Here is a 17,673-nt window from a genome sequence, read left to right on the forward strand (position 1 = left end):
CGCAGCAGGATGAGCAACGGCAAGCGCCGAGGCTCGAAATTCTTCAGGCCAATGTCTTTCCTCTGGTTAAGTTGTACTGTCCTGTAGTGTATAACTTTGGGATCTTTATTAGTCGATTTCCTCTAAGCTACAGGTAAGCGAAATCCAGAAGTTTAAAGTATAATCTAGTTATCTTTTGTTTTGGAAATGCTTTTCAGCAGCTTATGAAAACACCTTGAGTCTGGGTCAGGTTCGGTGCATTGGCTTGGAGTTTACACCCTCAGCTGGGAGGGGAAAAAGATACGCCAGCAGCTGAGAAAGAAAAACCTGTTTGAGTAAATACCATAGCTGAACATTTATGTTTCAGAATGAATCTGGATATACACCAAATAACTTTTTTGGTCAGAAAGGAGCATCCCAAAGAATGAAGCATGGCAGCTTATCATTTATTCTAACAAACACTTGTGGGTGCATCTATTATGGCCAGACGTATACTACAAAATGATCGAATCACAGCCCTTATGGATCGCCAAAACTCCCCAGTCTAGCCGCCTTTGATGATCAAGACCTCTTTAATCATGCTTTTATACGCCGTGTCTCTTGTTCATAGTGGTAAGTGAGCTTTAAGTGATTTCAGTTTCGAGTTCGGCCTCATGTCAACAACTGCAACTTTGGGATTAGAAAGACGCAAGATTCAATTTCTATCTGTGCCATTTACTGACTTGGTGTGATTAACCCCTCTTATCTCTGTTTCGTCATCTCTAAAATGGGATCATAATTCTTTCTTGAGTAGAAGGCTAAATGAAGTGACACTGGAGGGGTAATCAGCACGGGGCTTGGCACACGGCAAGCACTCTATAAACAGCTCTCCTCTTTCCATTCCCCCACTAGACTGTAAGTGCTGCAAAAAACAGTATGTAGTTTCCATTCATTTGTTGCATTATCTACACTGGTTCCGCTTTTCTTCTCTTCTGCCCCAATTTCTCCCCATTGATTAGGTGCTCTGACACATTAATATCATTCTCAGTTATGAATTGTCTGAGTTTAGTACTCTGCACTGCCATTTCATTGAATCTGTGGTGGGTGAAAAATCCCAGAGCTTGAAGTGATGCAACTTTTAGAGTTTCCTGTGGTTACCCTGTTCCTTCTTGGAAAGATTTCGGAGGTAAAGAATTCTCTTTTAAAATCAAGCCTTGATGTCTGTGCAACCTTAGGTCTCTTCCCTTTTCTATGTCTTATTTTATTTTTTTGAGTTGGAGTCTTGCTCTGTCGCCAGGCTGGAGTGCAGTGGTGCCATCTCGGCTCACTGCAACCTCCGCCTCCCAGGTTCAAGCGATTCTCCTGCCTCAGCCTCCCAAGCAGCTGGGACTACAGGTGCGTGCCACCACTCCCAGTTAATTTTTGTATTTTTAGTAGAGACTGGGTTTCACCATGTTGGCCAGGATAGTCTCGACCTCTTGACCTCATGATCCGCCCACCTTGGCCTCCTAAAGTGCTGGGATTACAGGCATGGCCTACTGTGGCTGGCCTCCTATTTTATTTTTTAAAAATTCAGGGCAGGCCATTTCTCAAATAAAAAAACCAAGGTTGAAGTTGATAGAAAACAATTTTAATTAAACACAGAAGATAGTAACAGTGAATATAAAACATGAAAACCAATATGCAGGTAGGGGAAAACCACTAGAGGGCCTAAGGGATTTCCACTGAGAATGACCAATACAAATACAGACTTAGAGTTTCTTACCCACCTGGTCAGAAGTACATGCCGAGCTCTTGTCCTAGAATCTTTCTTGCCCCAAACAAACAAACAAACATAAACACAGACACACGCAGCATGCATACACTCACATTCAGACACCTCTATTTAGCCCTTTAACACAGTCTGCCTTATTCTGGGTTCCTGAAGGCTTAAGAAAGAAAACTTTCTGCCTAAGCAATTCACAAGGGCTTTACAATTCCAGTGTGTACTGTCTTTCCCTTCTGGGTTTACAGTAGTTGTAGGATTAAGGACCATTTACTTCCTGGGGTGAATTGCAAACCGGCAATCAAGGGGCTGACTTCCCCCTCCACTGTCCACTTATCAGGTTCAGACCTTCCCATCCGTGGAAACTTGGCTGCTGCTTTGAGGATGTTTCATACTTCAGGTCGGTGGAAATCAAAAGGAAACCCTGGAAAGGATGTGACAATGAAGATAACGTCAAAACTTGGGCATGTCTGGGTTTGTCTGAGGGGTGAGGAAGAGATGGCTTCTTTTTTTTATTATTTTAATTTTGAGATGGAGTCTCAAAGGCTGTCGCCCAGGCTGGAGTGTGGTGGTGCGATCTTGGCTCACTGCAAGCTCCGTCCCTCGGGTTCAAGTGATTCTCGTGCCTCAGTCTCCCAAGCAGCTGGGACTACAGGTGTGTGCCACCACACCCGGCTAATTTTTGTATTTTTAGTAGAGACAGGGTTTCACCATTTTGGCCAGGCTGGTCTCAACTCCTGACCTTAAGTGATCCGCCCACCTCAGCCTCCCAAAGTGCTAGGATTACAAGCATGAGCCACCATGCCCAGCTGAGAGATGGTTTCTTTACCAGGTCCTACAGAGAGTCAGGCCCTCCTCTACCCTGGCCCTACTTTGTGAATGCCCCAGAGAAAGGAAAGGCCATTTTGGAGTACTGTCACCCGATGTGACTTAGCTATTGTAGAAGCAGTGGGGGAGAAGCAGGGAGGTGGGAGAGCATGCACGGTAGTGTAGGGCAGCAGTCCCCAGCCTTTTTGGCATTAGCGACTGGTTTCATGGAAGACAATTTTTCCACTGACTGGGACTGGGGGATGGTTTCGGGATGAAACTGTTCCACCTCAGATCATCAGGCATTAGTTAGATTCTCATAAGGAGCGTGCAACCTAAATCCCTTGCACAGGCAGTTCACAATAGAGTTTGTGCTCCTATGAGAATCTAATGTTGCTGCTGATCTGATAGGAGGTGGAGCTCAGGCAGTAATGTTCACTCCTCGGCCGCTCACCTCCATCTGTGCAACCAGGTTCCTAACAGGCCACAGACCGGGACAGGTCCTGGGCCTGGGTGTTGGGGACCCCTGGACTGTACAGGATTGGAGAATTTCTTTAGAAACATATTTCCACCTCCCCAAACAAACAACAATGCCAAAAAGAAAGAAAGAAAAAAAGGTATTCTGAAGTGAATGCATAATGATGAGCCAGAAAACGATTCGATCCCTGAACTCAGAGGTGTGTGCCTTTGGTTCAGGGGAAAGTCTTCTGACTGGGAGAATCAGAAGAGCCAGTCCTGTCCCAGCCATGCTCCTTTCCAGCTGCCTGAGCCACTTCTCTCTGAGTCCTCCTTTCCTCATCTGTAAAATGGGACTAATAATTCCAGCCTTACAGATTGTCTTGTGGAATAAGTAAAATAAAGCGTGCTAAGGGGCATCTTCTTATACTGTGGATTTGGCTGCTAAGTGAAATTGATCTTGGTCTGATTTTTAGACTCAACTCTAAATATTTTCTGTTAATTGTGATTTAAGAACTAAACATGTTTATAAGATTCCCTGGTCTGGGAAAAAGCAAAGCAGGACAAAAACAAACAACAACGACAAAAACAAACAACAACAACAAAAACAAGCAAAACAGGAGGAAGCTTAGTCTACTATAAAAAGAAATGGGTCAGTTAAGAGGTGAGATTTGCATTCTTACCTCAAGAACTTCAATATCTGAATTGATGAATGAGATTTTGTGTGGATTGGGCAGAGGAAATCCTTGCTGCAATTTTGCTGAAATATAGAACAAGACGTAAAATAATTGGGCACAAGCACAGAGGTTTTAGCAAGCTTTTTAGTAAGAGACTGACTGACAGCTTGCTTTTTTTTTTTTTTTTTTTTTTGAGATGGAGTTTTGCTCTTGTTGCCCAGGCTGGAATGTAATGGCGTGATCTTGGCTCACTGCAACCTCCGCCTCCCAGGTACAGGTGATTCTCCTGCCTCAGCCTCCCGAGTAGCTGAGATTACAGATGCCCACCACCATGCCTGGCTAAGTTTTTTTGTATTTTTAGTAGAGACAGGGTTTCACCATGTTGGCCAGGCGTGTCTCGAACTCCTGACCTCAGGTGATTCGCCTGCCTTGGCCTCCCAAAGTGCTGGGATTACAGGCGTGAGCCACTGCGCCCGGCATGGACAGCTTTTTAATAGTTGATCTTTTCATTCTCCCCGGTTCCATGTTTGCATTCTCTCTGATATGTCCCTAGAATTTTCCTGGAAGAATTGCTCATTAATCTGTGATTAATAAAAAATGCACCTACAATTATGTTCATTTGGACAGTAGAGAAATGCTGTCCATTTTTAGCCTACCCGATGTATATTTTGAAAATACATAATTAGTGGGTCTTGAGAACATTTTGGTGTCTAATATACTGGGCCAGACTCCAGATGCTGCAGTTTATGAACAACTGCTGTGCAAGGAGAAGTCCCAGGATTGTCATTCATGAAAACTTTGTCTATCCAGTTAGTGGTCCTGGCATAAGAACCACGGAGATATCCCGTAGGGAAAATAATCTCGTTTCCGGTTGACTGGAAGGAGATTCTTTACTGCCTAAGGAGCATGGTTTCAATCTCCTTAACTCAACCAGAGTTGGCTGATCTTGCTGAGTTTGCAAATAGAATTGCTAACAGGGCTTCGACCTAGAATAACTAAATATGCCACCACAGCATTGATGGTACAAACTTTGCAAATTCTGAGGCTGGCCTGGATTCATGATAACATGATAGAAGTACAAGCTTCAGGGTGGAAAGTCCCAAACAATCCCCAGTGCAGCCGATGCAGATGTTAAATGTTAGCCGATGTTACAGTCACATTGTTTTCCAATAATCCCTTACCATTGGCCAGTGGGAGGACTCCAAAGTGAAGAATGGAGGATAGAATATTTTCGAACCTCAAGACCTAAAATAAAAGAGGAAATAGAATCAATTGGCAGATCGGGATTTTTTTTTTTTTTTTTTTTTTTGCTTTGTTACCCAGGCTGGAGTGCAGTAGTGTGATCATGGCTCTCTCCAGCCTCGAACTCCTGGGCTCAAGCAATCTTCCTGCCTCAGCCTCTCAAGCAGCTGGGACTACAAGTGTGCACCACTACACCTGGCTAAGTTAAAAAAATTTTTTTTAGGGACAGAGTCTCACTATGTTGCCCAGTCTCAAAGTCCTGGGCTCAAGCAAACTTCCAATCTTGACCTTCCAAAGTGCTAGGATTACAGGTGGGAGCCACCACACCTGGCCAATCATGGGTGCTTCGAAAGTACCATGCCTGGTTTGGATGTGTACTTTCCCAGAACTTCTTAGGCTAGAAAGCAATAACTAGGATCTTTTCAGAGGGATAATAGCTTTGTAGAAAATCATATTACAGGGTTTTCTAACTTTTTCCCTCTTGAGGACAGACACTTCTGCTTCCCTCTGCACTGGATTTTGGTGATAGCAAATTCAGAGGGACTACATGGTGCCAGCAAATGTGGCAGCTCAGGTATCTACCAAGACAGTCAAGAACAACTATTAGATTTCCTAATTAGCAATCTTCCCTTTACTTACTGGGAATCTCAGCCACAGGAATTCCCTTGTGTTACATCACGCTCCAAAGCTATTGCCATCCCCAGAACACCCAATTTATCTTTTTTATTTAAAAAATTTTTTTGAGATGGAGGCTCACTCTGTCGCCCAGGCTGGAGTGCAGTGGGTATGTCTTTATCACCAGTGTGAAAATGGACAATGGGAATTCACTTTTGCAGTTGGGACCTCAGAGTTTATGTATGAAACTATTATGCTACACTGCCTCTTGACGTAAAAGTGACAATAACTGAAATAATTATCGTAAATATGAAAACACAGAAGTGACAATAACTGAAACAGTTACTGCGAATATGAAAATAGTGGCCACTGTTCCTTTAATGCCTACTATGTGGTCAGTGTGCTAAGTGCATTTCATATATAATCTCAGCTAATCCTTTCAACAACCCCAAGGTTGTAATTTCAGCTCCACACCTACTTGCACTGCCTATCCTGATTTCTTTTTCTCTATAGTATTTCTTTTAGTAAACACTATATTTGTTTGTTTGTTGTATGCTACTCTCAGCCTGTCACACACACATAAGCACAATCGCACACACTCTGGAACAGGGTTTCCCAGGAGTGGCACTCTTGACGTTTTGGGATGGATCATTCTTTGGTGTTGGGAGCTGTCTTGTGCACTGTGAATGTTTAGCAGCATCCCTGGCCTCTACCCACCAAATGTCATTAGTATGTCTCCTTCCATCCCAGGCTGTGACAACCAAAAATGTCTTCAGACATTGCCAAATGTTCCTAGCTGAGAATCACTAGTTGAGAACCACTGCTTTACAATGTAAGTGCCTTGAGGGTAGAGATTTTATCTGTTTTGTCTAGAACAGTTCCGGGCTCAATAAGTATTTATCAGTAAATGAATACCGTTAATACTAATAATTAACATTATGTAGTGCTGCCCATGAACTAGGCACTATTCTACCCGGGCATTCTGACACCAAAACCCACTTAACTTCTCTATGATAGTGCCATCCATGAATGTATGAGGTAGTGATTTAGCTGATCTTCCTGAAGCTTGAGGGAAGGGGGATTCCAAGTCACATGTTGGGGTATCATCTTCCAATCAGAAAGTCACAAGGCTGGGAACCCCCCTCCCACAAAGGTATCCATACAAGCAGCATTGACCTAATTTTAGGAGATGGGCAGAAAGTGTTCAAAGAGTAAACCTAATCATGGCTTAATAATTTACATATTCCTTTGGGATATGTAACTCTACATGTCTCGTCTATAACTCTAGAGGATTATTTTATTGAGAAAACAGGCATTCCCTGAGAATGCCTGTTTTTCTAGCATTATACAATGTCTCAACAGTCTATTGAGTTTTTAAAAAAGTATTTCTGCATAAATAAAAGTAAACTGTAGAGTTCCTCTCGTGAATGGTTAATGGGCTCAATTGATGAGTAGCTACATATAGAATTTCAAAGTTAAGTCCTACAATTATGGAGGAATCAAGGACTCCAAGTCACAGAAAACAATTAATTCGCTATTATATATAGTAGGAGAATCCTCGTTCTTCCAGTGCTTGGTAACCCCAAGAGCTCAGATTCCTACCTCAATGTTGCTGCGATTGGACTCTGGCAGAGCAAGGCGGAATCTAAAAGAAAACAAGAAAAGTTTAAAGGATTTGAAAACAACAGCCTTAGTAGAAAGAAACCAAAAACTAAAAGGATATTTTCAGTTCAAAAGTCACTATTTAAAAAAAAACACACAAGGCTGGGCATGGTGGCCCACGCCTGTAATCCCAGTATTTTGGGAGGCCAAGGCAGGCAGATAACTTGAGGTCAGGAATTTGAGACCAGCCTGGCCAACATGGTGAAACCCTGACTCTACTAAAAAAATGCAAAAATTAGCCGGGCATGGTGGGATGTGCCTGTAGTCCCAGCTACTTGGAAGGCTGAAGCAGGAGAATTGCTTGAACCCGGGAGGTGGAGGTTACAGTGAGCCAAGATCATGCCACTGCACTCCAGCCTGGGTATCAGAGTGAGACCCTGTCAAAAAAAAAAAAAAAAAAAACAGATAAAAATAAAACACACACACACAAATAAAATTGGGAAGACATCGAGTTCTATTACATCTTCTACCCCTATATTTTGCTGCTTAAGAAGCAGAGCAGGAATAGTTTAGGGCTTGGATTTGTAACCAGGGTGGGTTCCCCAAGGGCGTTTGCTACACGGAACTTAATGTTGGCAACTTGGAATGTAGAACAATCTTAAGAAACAGTTTTGGCCGGGCACGGTGGCTCAAGCCTGTAATCCCAGCACTTTGGGAGGCCGAGGCGGGCGGATCATGAGGTCAGGAGATCGAGACCATCCCGGCTAACACGGTGAAACCCCATCTCTACTAAAAAATACAAAAAATTAGCGGGACATGGTGATGGGCACCTCTAGTCCCAGCTACTCAGGAGGCTGAGGCAGGAGAATGGTGTGAACCCAGGAGGCAGAGCTTGCAGTGAGCAGAGATCGCGCCACTGCACTCCAGCCTGGGTGACAGAGCAAGACTCCGTCTCAAAAAAAAAAGTTTTCAGGTTTCTGGCTCCGAACTCAGCCTTGTAACTTCCCTGAGCCCTTATAATCCCAGTCTTCTTGACACTAAATTCTATGACCAGTCTAGGCCACACCCATCAGAAAGCCACATCACTCACACCATTTTTTTAGCTGTTCAATCGTTGCAGATAAGGGAAGCATTAGCTAAGAAAGCTATCTGATGTGAAAGGTACAGTATAATTGTTAGTAACCCCATTTCTGCCTCTTCTTAACTCTGTAGATTTACTTAATCTCTCTGGATCTTAATTTTCTCAACTATGAAATATGAATAAGAATATGTGAAATGACTATAGTTAACAATAATATATTGTATAGTTTCAAATAGCTAGAGGGAAGATAGAACAGCCTCAACACAAATAAATGACAAATGTTTGCGATAATAGACACGCTAATTGCCTTGATCTGATCACTATACATTGATACATATTGAAACATCACTAGGTACTCCATGAATATGTAAAATTACGATATGTCCATTAAACAATACAATTAAAAAAGAACAATACCTGCCTCGCAGGGCTGTAGTGAAAATTGAATGAAATGATGCACATAAAATGCTTAGAACTGTGCCTAGCATATCCTTATCACTCTGAATATGAGCCATTTTTATTAGGAAGAGAAATGCTAACAGTTATAACAGCACATAATGTCCTTGATGTTCTTTTTCAAATATCAACAGAGCACTTGCTGTAGGTCCAAGTAGAAGGGAGTCCTCCTCCCTGAACCCTCTCCCAGCTTGGTAAGGCTGAGTGACAGCGTGTCCTGTTGCTTGATATTTTATGGGAATTTTCATAAGAAAACTCAAGGTCAACGTTGTCTGTTTCCCAATTTTGCCAAGAGCTGATCCATAAGTAGTCCTCCCAATATACATAGTTGATTTTTCTATGCAATAATAATAATACTATGAAGAAATAGTAATGAATAGAGAAGACTCCTTCATTTTGCAGAGGGAGAAACTGAAGGTCAAAGATGAGAAATATTAACGGCAGATTTGTTACTGGGACTCAGATCTCCTGATGCCCATCCCACAGCTCTCTTTTTCGTATCTTGCTTTTCCTCTTAGCTTTCTATGGCTCACTTTTGCCCAGGTCTAGAGCCCTACTTCTGCATCAGCCTTCTAACAAATCTCCCTGTTTCCACTATTGACCCTTTCCAATCCATCTTCTACACCATCCCCAGGGGAAGCTATGTTACAGGCATGTCTGATGGAGACACTCTCCTGATCAAAATTCTTGTATTCCTAGGATTGAGTACAGAGGTACTTAATGTTCACTTATTCATTGATTGGGTCATCCAGGAAATATTTATTATGTGTCAGTACTGGGACAGGTGCTAGAGATAGCAGCCTTGTGAGCAAAACTAGACACAACCACTGTTCTCATGTAGCTTACCACCTAGTGGGGTGGCAGTCATTAATCAAATCATCCCACTAATTAAGGTTTAATTACAATTGAGATAAATGCTCTTAAGGAAAGAAACAATTTCGTGGAGTCAAAATACAAAGAGGAACTTGATTTCATTTGGTAGATGTAGGAAGGTTTCCAGGGGAGGGCTGCTTGAGCTGAAATATGAAGGATGAGTAAGATTCAAAAGGCAAAATGGGGAAGGGAGTGGGGAGGGTTCCAGGTAGGGGTTGCAAAAGCCCCACGGAGGGAACTGAGAGCTGGGAGAGCACAGCAGGGCGATGCGAGAGGCAGACAGGATTGACCAGGCTCAGTGCCTCTGGCTGTGTTACGATTTTCATTTTTTATCCTCAGAGCAAGAAATCCAATGAAGGTTTTTTAAGAAAGGAGATGATGTCTGTGTTTTATAAAGATCACTCTGGCTGCAGCATGGAGAAAAGATCAGGCTAACAGGTTACCTAGGTGCTCATTCTGTGCTCAGGAATGTGCGAGGCAATGTGAAGAATTTAACCTCTATCTATAATTATGAGGGATGGCGAGAAGTTGTTTGTAGGAGGTAGAGAACAACACAAAGCAATGTATACTCAGGTGCTTCTTCATGGGTTTACACACCATACAGACTTGCTGCAGAGACTCTAAAAAGGGTGTGAAGCTGGGCACGGTGGCTCACGCCTGTAATCCCAGCACTTTGGGAGGCTGAGACGGGTGGATCACCTGAAGTCAGGAGTTCGAGACCAGCCTGGCCAACATGGCAAAACCCCGTCCCTACTAAAATTACAAGAATTAGCCAGGCATGGTGGCATGTGCCAGTAAACCCCAGCTACTCGGGAGGCAGAGGCAGGAGAATTGCTTAAAACTGGGAGGCAGGGGTTGCAATGAGCCAAGATCATACCGCTGCATTTCAGTCTGGGCGACAGAGCAAGACTACGTTTCGAAAAAAAAAGAGAGTGCGAAAAGATGAAGAAACCAGCGTAGGCTAGAGTTGTGTGTGTGTGTGTGAGCATGCATGTGTGTGTGATATGGGGCATATCATGGGGGGAAAACAAGTTTCCCTTTGAGAGAAGACTCTGTACACCTCTCTAGCATGTCCTTGGCACCCAGTACTGTTTCTCCCACCAGGCTGTGGACCTGGAAAATAGAAACCATTGTCCTTCTGTGTTAAAAACAGTGCAAAGCACATAATAGGTTCTCAGTAAATTCTTACTGAATGGATGTGTGGATAAATGAGCAGATGAAGGACATGGGTTGGGGAGTGTTTGTTGGAATTGGGGTCACTTTGAAGGTGAGCCAGTCTAAAGCAGAATGTTCATTTTAGTGAGCTGAGGAAGATAAGGTTGGCTGGCTTGAGAAGTAGGACCAGTGGATGAAGAGCTTGAAAACCTCAGACTGTGGATTTAATCCAATGATGAAAAGTTTTAAAGGGAAGAATGTGTTGAACCCATTCCACTATTAAAGGACCCTTTTGATGAGTAAGAGTTATCCAATGTTTGAATTTCATTGTTTCCTGCAGCCTGGAAATTCTGGAAGAAGCTTCCATTTGGGGTTTCCTCCTCTGGCAGGGGCCACCCCACTGTGGCATTCTTCTGCCATGGCTTCAAGAGTAGTTCAGAGGAAGGGTGGAGTTGGGGGGGTCAGCCCAGGTGCCAAGTCTGAGCTCCACTGACTTGTCCATCATTGGGAATTGTTTATATGCCCAAGCTTGAGGAGTAGAGTTAGGTAGTGATTCCATCTGCTTGTAGTCAGCTATATTTGCATTCTCTCGCTATGTTGCTTGGGAGGAGTTGTAGGGTGTGTGTGTGTGTGTGTGTGTGTGTGTGTGTGTGTTGTGGATGTGTGTTGATGATGGAGTTCAATTTGGAGTGTCCAAAGTCTCAATCAATGCAATGTCAAAAAAAACAAAAAACCTCCTAAGTTATAGATGGCTCAACAGTAACGTACATCTGATTGCCTTGAGCTTTGCATGGGATTAAGAAAAGAGGGTTAGAATTAAGTGATCTGGATGAAGACCAAAAAAGGGAAAGTGTCATTTAACTTGGCCTCTGAAGTAATCTAAAATATGTCTACTATGTGGGCCAAACTGTACTGAGGTTGCCTCCAAAGAGAAGTATGTTTGGAACAACTCTCAATTGTAAATAGAGCAGTGAGTCTGGTTTAAAACTCCACAGCTTTAAAAACCATCCTGACTTGTCATGTCTCTTGGGATCAGTTTCTCCCTGTTATTTGGTCAAAATTTGATCTTAGAATGGGGAAAAAGAATGAAATACTAGTACTACTAGGAACAAATGTTTCTGGATCAATGACTATATGCTGACTGTTGTGCTAAGTGACTTACATACATTTTCTCATCCACCCATACAACAACCCTATGGAGGGGTGTTTTGTTTTGCTAATGAGGAAACTGATACTTAACGAGGTTACGTAACTTGCTTAAGGTCACGTAGGTAGCAAATGGCAGAGGCAGAATTCAAATCCAGATATGCCTGACTCCAGAGACTGTGCTCTTAACTAGACATGCTCAAAGAGTTCAAGTGTATTATTAGAATTGCTAGTTTTTTACTTTCTTCACCATTTTCTTCCCTTGATTCCTTGATGCAGTGAGAAAAGTGCTGTGTGTTTTTTTCTATTTCAGCACAACCAGTTCCAGTGTTTTCTCTTTCTTTTATCAATGCTGAATATTGAAAAAGGGCATGCTGCCTGTTTCAACTTAGCGTGACTCCATGCTTATGGGTTTCCTCTTCCAGGTAAGGGTATAAAGGTATTTATTTCCTAAATCTTAAGTGTTATTTTCTTCCTTCTTCTTCTTCTTTTTTTTTTTTTTGAGACGGAGTTTTGCTCTTGTCGCCCAGGCTAGAGTGCAGTGGTGCCATCTCGGCTCACTGCAACCTCCGCTTCCTGCGTTCAAGCGATTCTCCTGCCTCAGCCTCCGGAGTAGCTGGGACTACAGGCATGTACCACCATGCCCAGCTAATTTTCGTATTATTAGTAGAGACGGGGTTTCACCATGTTGGCCAGGCTGGTCTCGAACTCCTGACCTCAGATGATCCACCTGCCTCGGCCTCCCAAAGTGCTGAGATTATAGGCGTGAGCCACCACGCCTGGCCTTGTCTTATTTTCTAAGTCAAAGCTCTTCACTACATCAAAGGCAGTATACTGTGGTAAGTAAATACTCACGGCTTTGAAAGCGGACTCACCCAGGTTCAAGTTCTGGCTCAGCCATTCAATAGCTCTGTGACCTTCAGTAAGTTATTTAATCTCTACAAACTGTAAAATGGGGATAATAGTACCTACCTCTAGGACCGTTCATTTAATCTACTGACATTTATTGAGCACTGTGCCAGGCCCTGGAGACACAGAGTTGTAAGATTTAAAATGAAATAATAGAGGTGTTGGGCTTGGCACAGGACGTAGTAGACGACAAAGATCCAATAATAAAGAATAGCCATGAATTATACAAAAAAGGACTATTTCTTAGCTATCCATGGGCAGGATACAGGGGAGCGAAGTGTATTCTGAATCAGGGGACTCTGGAAATGATCTTGTATGATTGAGCACCTCCTTGTCCTGGCTGAGACTATCTCTAAATTTGAAATCATAGTCAAAGCCAACAGCTAAGAAATAGCCTTTTTTTGGTACAGTTCATGACTATTCTTTATTATTGGGCCTTTACCGTCTACTAGGTCCCGTGCCAAGCCCGGTGCCTCTGTCATTTCATTTAAACCTTACAACTCCGTGTCTCCAGGGCCTGGAACAGTGCTCAATAATGGTCAATAGATTAAATGAATGGTCCTGGAGGTAGGTACTATTATTCCCGTTTTATGCTTTATGGAGATTAAATAACTTACACCCAAGATCACAGAGCTATTGAATGGCAACCACACACTTTACCTGTATTAACTCTCATACTTCTCACAACCTTCTCCTGAAGTGGGCTTTATTACACCATTTTACAGAGGAGGAAATGGAGTCCAAGAGAGGTTAAGAAACTCGCCTGAGATGCCAGAGCTAATTAGTGGCAGCACTGGGATCAGAACCAGACCAGCTAGTCTGACTCCAAAGCCTGTGATCCTACAGTCTGTCTAGACCACCAACACAGGGTTTGTCTCTGATTTCTGTATTTGCTGTCTATGCAGCCAGCCCCGAGCAGCTCCAGGAAGAGGCACATTCAGGCAGGGGATAGTTAGAGAGGCCATGTTGTTCTGGGGAGAGTAATTTGGAGCCCCCGTGTTCCCTGGTTCTTCTCAGGGATGTTCCACTGATCCCCACCCACTTGATCCTTTTCCTGCTGTGTCTCTCTGATATCACCCAAGACCAAACCAGCTCATCCTGAAAAGCTTGGGGAGCCCAGGAGTGCAGGAGCCAGCTGGGGCAGCCTGCATGGGAGGCAGGGCTAGGGATCCTACTGCCAGAGCCCAGGGCTGTCATTTCAACACAGCCTTGGCTCCTCTACAAAGTCTTGCCTCCTGGTTTGGCTGCTTTAAACCTGAGTGAGGCCCAGCCCACCTGCCTTGCCCCCAGCCTGCTCACTGCCTGAGGTTTGCTATAACACCCCATGAAGGAGACACCCTCACTTGTGCTTAGAAGGCCCCTGTGCTTGGCTTAATGCCCTGCCATCTCTATCTTAAAATTCTTGACCAGGCACGGTGGCTCACGCCTGTAATCCCAGCACTTTGGGAGGCCGAGGCAGGTGGATCACCTGAGGTCAGGAGTTCGAGACCAGCCTGGCCAACATGGCGAAACCCCGTCTCTACTAAAAATACAAAAATCAGCTGCGTGTGGTGGCACACGCCTGTAATCCCAGCTACCCAGGAGGCTGAGGCAGGAGAATCACTGGAACCCGGGGTGCAGAAGCTCCAGTGAACCAAGATCGTGCCACTGCACTCCAGCCCCGGCAACAGAGCAAGATGCCGTCTGAAAAAAAAAAAAAAAAAAAAAGAAAGAAAAAAGAAATTCTTAATCCTTTTGAAAAGAGGTTCTGCATTTTCATTTTGCAGTGGGCCCTGCAAATTATGTAGCCAGCCCTGCTCAGACCCAGCTAAGGCATCAGAGCACCAGAAACCTGCCCAGCGGAGAATTTCCAGGAGACTGCTGGGCAACAGACAACAAGCCAGGGGTCCTAATTTCAGGGTTCATGTTCATGAGGTCAAAGAACTCTGTGGACTGTAGGAAGCCAAGAGAATGAATTCACACATTTCCGGGATGATGTAAATTTATCAGCTTAAAACAGTTTTTTCTATTACTCCCATAAATAAACATAACAGCCATTGAACGTGCTGTTGCTTACTAGTATTATAGAAACATTAGAGATAAGGCTCAGTTTGATTTAAGCAGAAAAGTGAACCTGGTCTCCATGCTTCTTAAAGTCTTTTGCACCTTCTTGCCACAACCCTGAAGTTGAATCATGATTAAATTATTCCTTGAGATCCTGCCAGTAAACCAGACACCTGCTCAGATGCAAGTGTTGTTTCTACCTTCTCTAGGAACCTTCTGCCTCAGTTAGCAGCCCTGCCCCTGTGCCCCGCTCCACATCACTCCCCATTTCCAGCCTTTCCTTTCCTCCTGGTTCTTTCCTCTTTGTTTCCCAACAGACTGAGCATCACAGTCCCGATGCTCAGGCAATGCTATCCAGATTCTCTCCTTCCTTCCTCTCGTGGCCGATCTCAGATGCTGCAAATTTCTCACCTTTGGTTCCTTCCCCCCTCACCCTCATGCTCTCTGGCTTTCATCCTCTGTATTAGAACTGCCAAATATCACACCTGTAATCCCAGCACTTTGGGAGGCCAAGGTGGGTTGATCACGAGGTCAAAAGATCAAGACCATCCTGGCCAACATGGTGAAACCCCATCTCTACTAAAAATACAAAAATTAGCTGGGCGTGGTGGCGTGCGCCTGTAGTCCCACCTGCTCAGGAGGCTGAGGCAGGAGAATCACTTGAACCTGGGAGGCAGAGGTTGCAGTAAGCCCAGATCGTGCCACTGCACTCCAGCCTGGGTGACAGAGCGAGATTCTGTCTCAAAACAAAACAGAACAAAACAAAACAAAAAAGAACTGCCAAATAAAGATCACTCTTCATGGTTCAGAGTTTCATCAGCCTGATTCCCTGGAAATAGGGTCACCTCATGACTTCTGGAGGCCTGAGGCACTTTTGCCTTTGGGGACCTTTCTTCTGTTAAAAAAAATGAAAATTATATTTCATAACTATTTGATATAAAGATAAGTATGATCAAGTCTAAATTGTATTCATTTTAAAATATTATTTTACAATACATTAAAACGTGTGTGTGTGTGTGCATGTGTGTGTGTGCGCGCATGCGCGCGTGTGTGTGTGTGCGTGTGTGTGTGTGTGTGTGTGTGTGCTTTTGGACAGGGTCTTGCTCTGTCGCCCAGATTGAGATCATAGCTCACTGCAGCCTCGACCTCTTGGGCTCAGGCAATCCATTCACCTTGGCCTCCCAAAGTGCTGGGATTACAGGCGTGTGCCACCCTGCCCGGCCTCTCATGGGCTTTTAAAGTATTGTGGCTCTAGGCACTGTGCCTATTGTGCCTAAAGGAAGCTAATGGAGAAGTCAGGACTGCTTTGAAGGGCTTGGTAAATGGGAGTAAACCTTCCTAAAACCTTTTCTCTCTGGGAAACCATACTACTTTAAACAAACAAACAAACAAACAAACAAAACATTGTATTTCTGGGCGTGGTGGCTCACGCCTGTAATCCCAGCACTTTGGGAGGCCGAGGCCAGCAGATCGCCCGAGGTCAGGAGTTTGAGACCAGCCTGGCCAACATGGTGAAACCCCGTCTCTACTAAAAAATACAAAAATTAGCCAGGTGTGGTGGCAGGCGCCTGTAATCCCAGCTACTTGGCGGGCCGAGGCAGGAGAATCACTTGAACCCGGGAGGCGGAGGTTGTAGTGAGCCGAGATCACACCCCTGCACTCCAGCCTGGGTGACAGAGTAACACTCCATCTCAAAAAAAAAAAAAAAAATTATATTCCCTTTGTTGGAAAAACAATATACTTACAAAGAAAATTTTAATGAAAAAAGAACCCTCTCATAATCCCATATCCTAACACAACTCTTCATTTTCAGTTTTGTGATTCACTTCCTTGTCCAGATGCAAAGCTATTTTCCTCTTCCAGATGCAAAGCTATTTTCCTCTTCCAGATGCAAAGCTATTTTACACAATTAACGGCTGTTGTGTTTGCGCAGTTTTGTATTCTGTTTTTTCCATTTAACATAATTTTCTTGAAAACATTTTCCATGTTTCTTTTCTTTTTTTCTTTTTCTTTTTTTTTTCTGAGATGGAGTCTCGCTCTGTCCTCCAGGCTGGAGTGCAGTGGCGCCATCTCGGCTCACTGCAAGCTCCGCCTCCCGAGTTCACGCCATTGTCTTGCCTCAGCCTCACAAGTAGCTGGAGCTACAGGCGCCCGCCACCACGCCTGGCTAATTTTTTGTATTTTCAGTAGAGATGGGGTTTCACCATGTTAGCCAGGATGGTCTCGATTTCCTGACCTCATGATCCACCCGCCTCAGCCTCCCAAAGTGCTGGGATTACCGGCGTGAGCCATGGCACCCGGCCTTTTTTTTTTTTTTTTTTTCTCATGAAGTCCCGCTCTGTTGCCCAGGCTGGAGTGCAGTGGCGCAATCTCCGCTCACCACAACCTCCACCTCCCGGGTTCAAGCAATTCTTCTGTCTCAGGCTCCCGAGTAGCTGGGATTACAGGCACATGCTACCATGCCCGGCTAATTTTTGTATTTTTAGTAGAGATGGGGTTTCACTATGTTGGCCAGGCTGGTCTCGAACTCCTGACCTCATCATCTACTTGCCTCGTCCTCCCAAAGTGCTAGGATTACAGGCGTGAGCGACTGCGCCTGGCCATTTTCCATATTTCCACAATAGACTTCATAACTACCACGTTGACTTACAATAGACTTCATAACTACCACGTTGACTTGTGATTGATTTACTCCCCCTCTGCTGGTTTCTCAGATCTTTTCTGACTCTGCTTACGTCTGTTTCATTGCTTCCTTTTCTTCCTTCCATACATTTGGTCTGTGCCATCTAATCTTTCTGTAAATTCTCCCCCCAGGTAGTCTGATGGATGACTTCAACTACCAGCTTTATAGGGCTGAGGAAAATGGGCTTTGTAGACGGTTCTGCCGA

General features: G+C 44.1%; 1 protein-coding gene and 1 long non-coding RNA gene across 17 annotated transcripts in view; one reads left to right on the plus strand and one right to left on the minus strand.

The window, feature by feature from the left end:
- The first annotated feature begins 11 nt into the window (after positions 1-11).
- Positions 12-17,101, plus strand: LOC107970231 (uncharacterized). Of its 3 annotated transcripts, XR_001712651.4 has the most exons (4): positions 46-133; positions 347-591; positions 12,147-12,258; positions 14,509-17,101. It is a non-coding gene; the product is annotated as an uncharacterized LOC107970231 (long non-coding RNA). The 3 variants fall into 3 exon arrangements; XR_008541675.2 differs by lacking the exon at positions 347-591 and having other exon boundaries at positions 12-133; XR_001712652.3 differs by lacking the exons at positions 12,147-12,258; positions 14,509-17,101 and adding an exon at positions 2,064-2,170.
- Positions 1,567-17,673, minus strand: part of BPIFC (BPI fold containing family C) — a 60,592-nt gene continuing 44,485 nt past the window's right edge. For all 14 annotated transcript variants that reach the window (XM_009438245.4, XM_063808222.1, XM_024352707.2 and 11 more), the window contains 4 exons: positions 7,123-7,165; positions 4,845-4,908; positions 3,670-3,746; positions 1,567-2,147 (listed from right to left, as the gene is read on the minus strand). In XM_009438245.4, the coding sequence (XP_009436520.3) occupies positions 2,025-2,147; positions 3,670-3,746; positions 4,845-4,908; positions 7,123-7,165 (307 nt within the window). In that variant the 3' untranslated portion in view covers positions 1,567-2,024. The remainder of the gene's footprint in view (positions 2,148-3,669; positions 3,747-4,844; positions 4,909-7,122; positions 7,166-17,673) is intronic.

Source organism: Pan troglodytes, chromosome 23 (genome assembly GCF_028858775.2).
Source record: "Pan troglodytes isolate AG18354 chromosome 23, NHGRI_mPanTro3-v2.0_pri, whole genome shotgun sequence".
Taxonomy (NCBI): Eukaryota; Metazoa; Chordata; class Mammalia; order Primates; family Hominidae; genus Pan; species Pan troglodytes.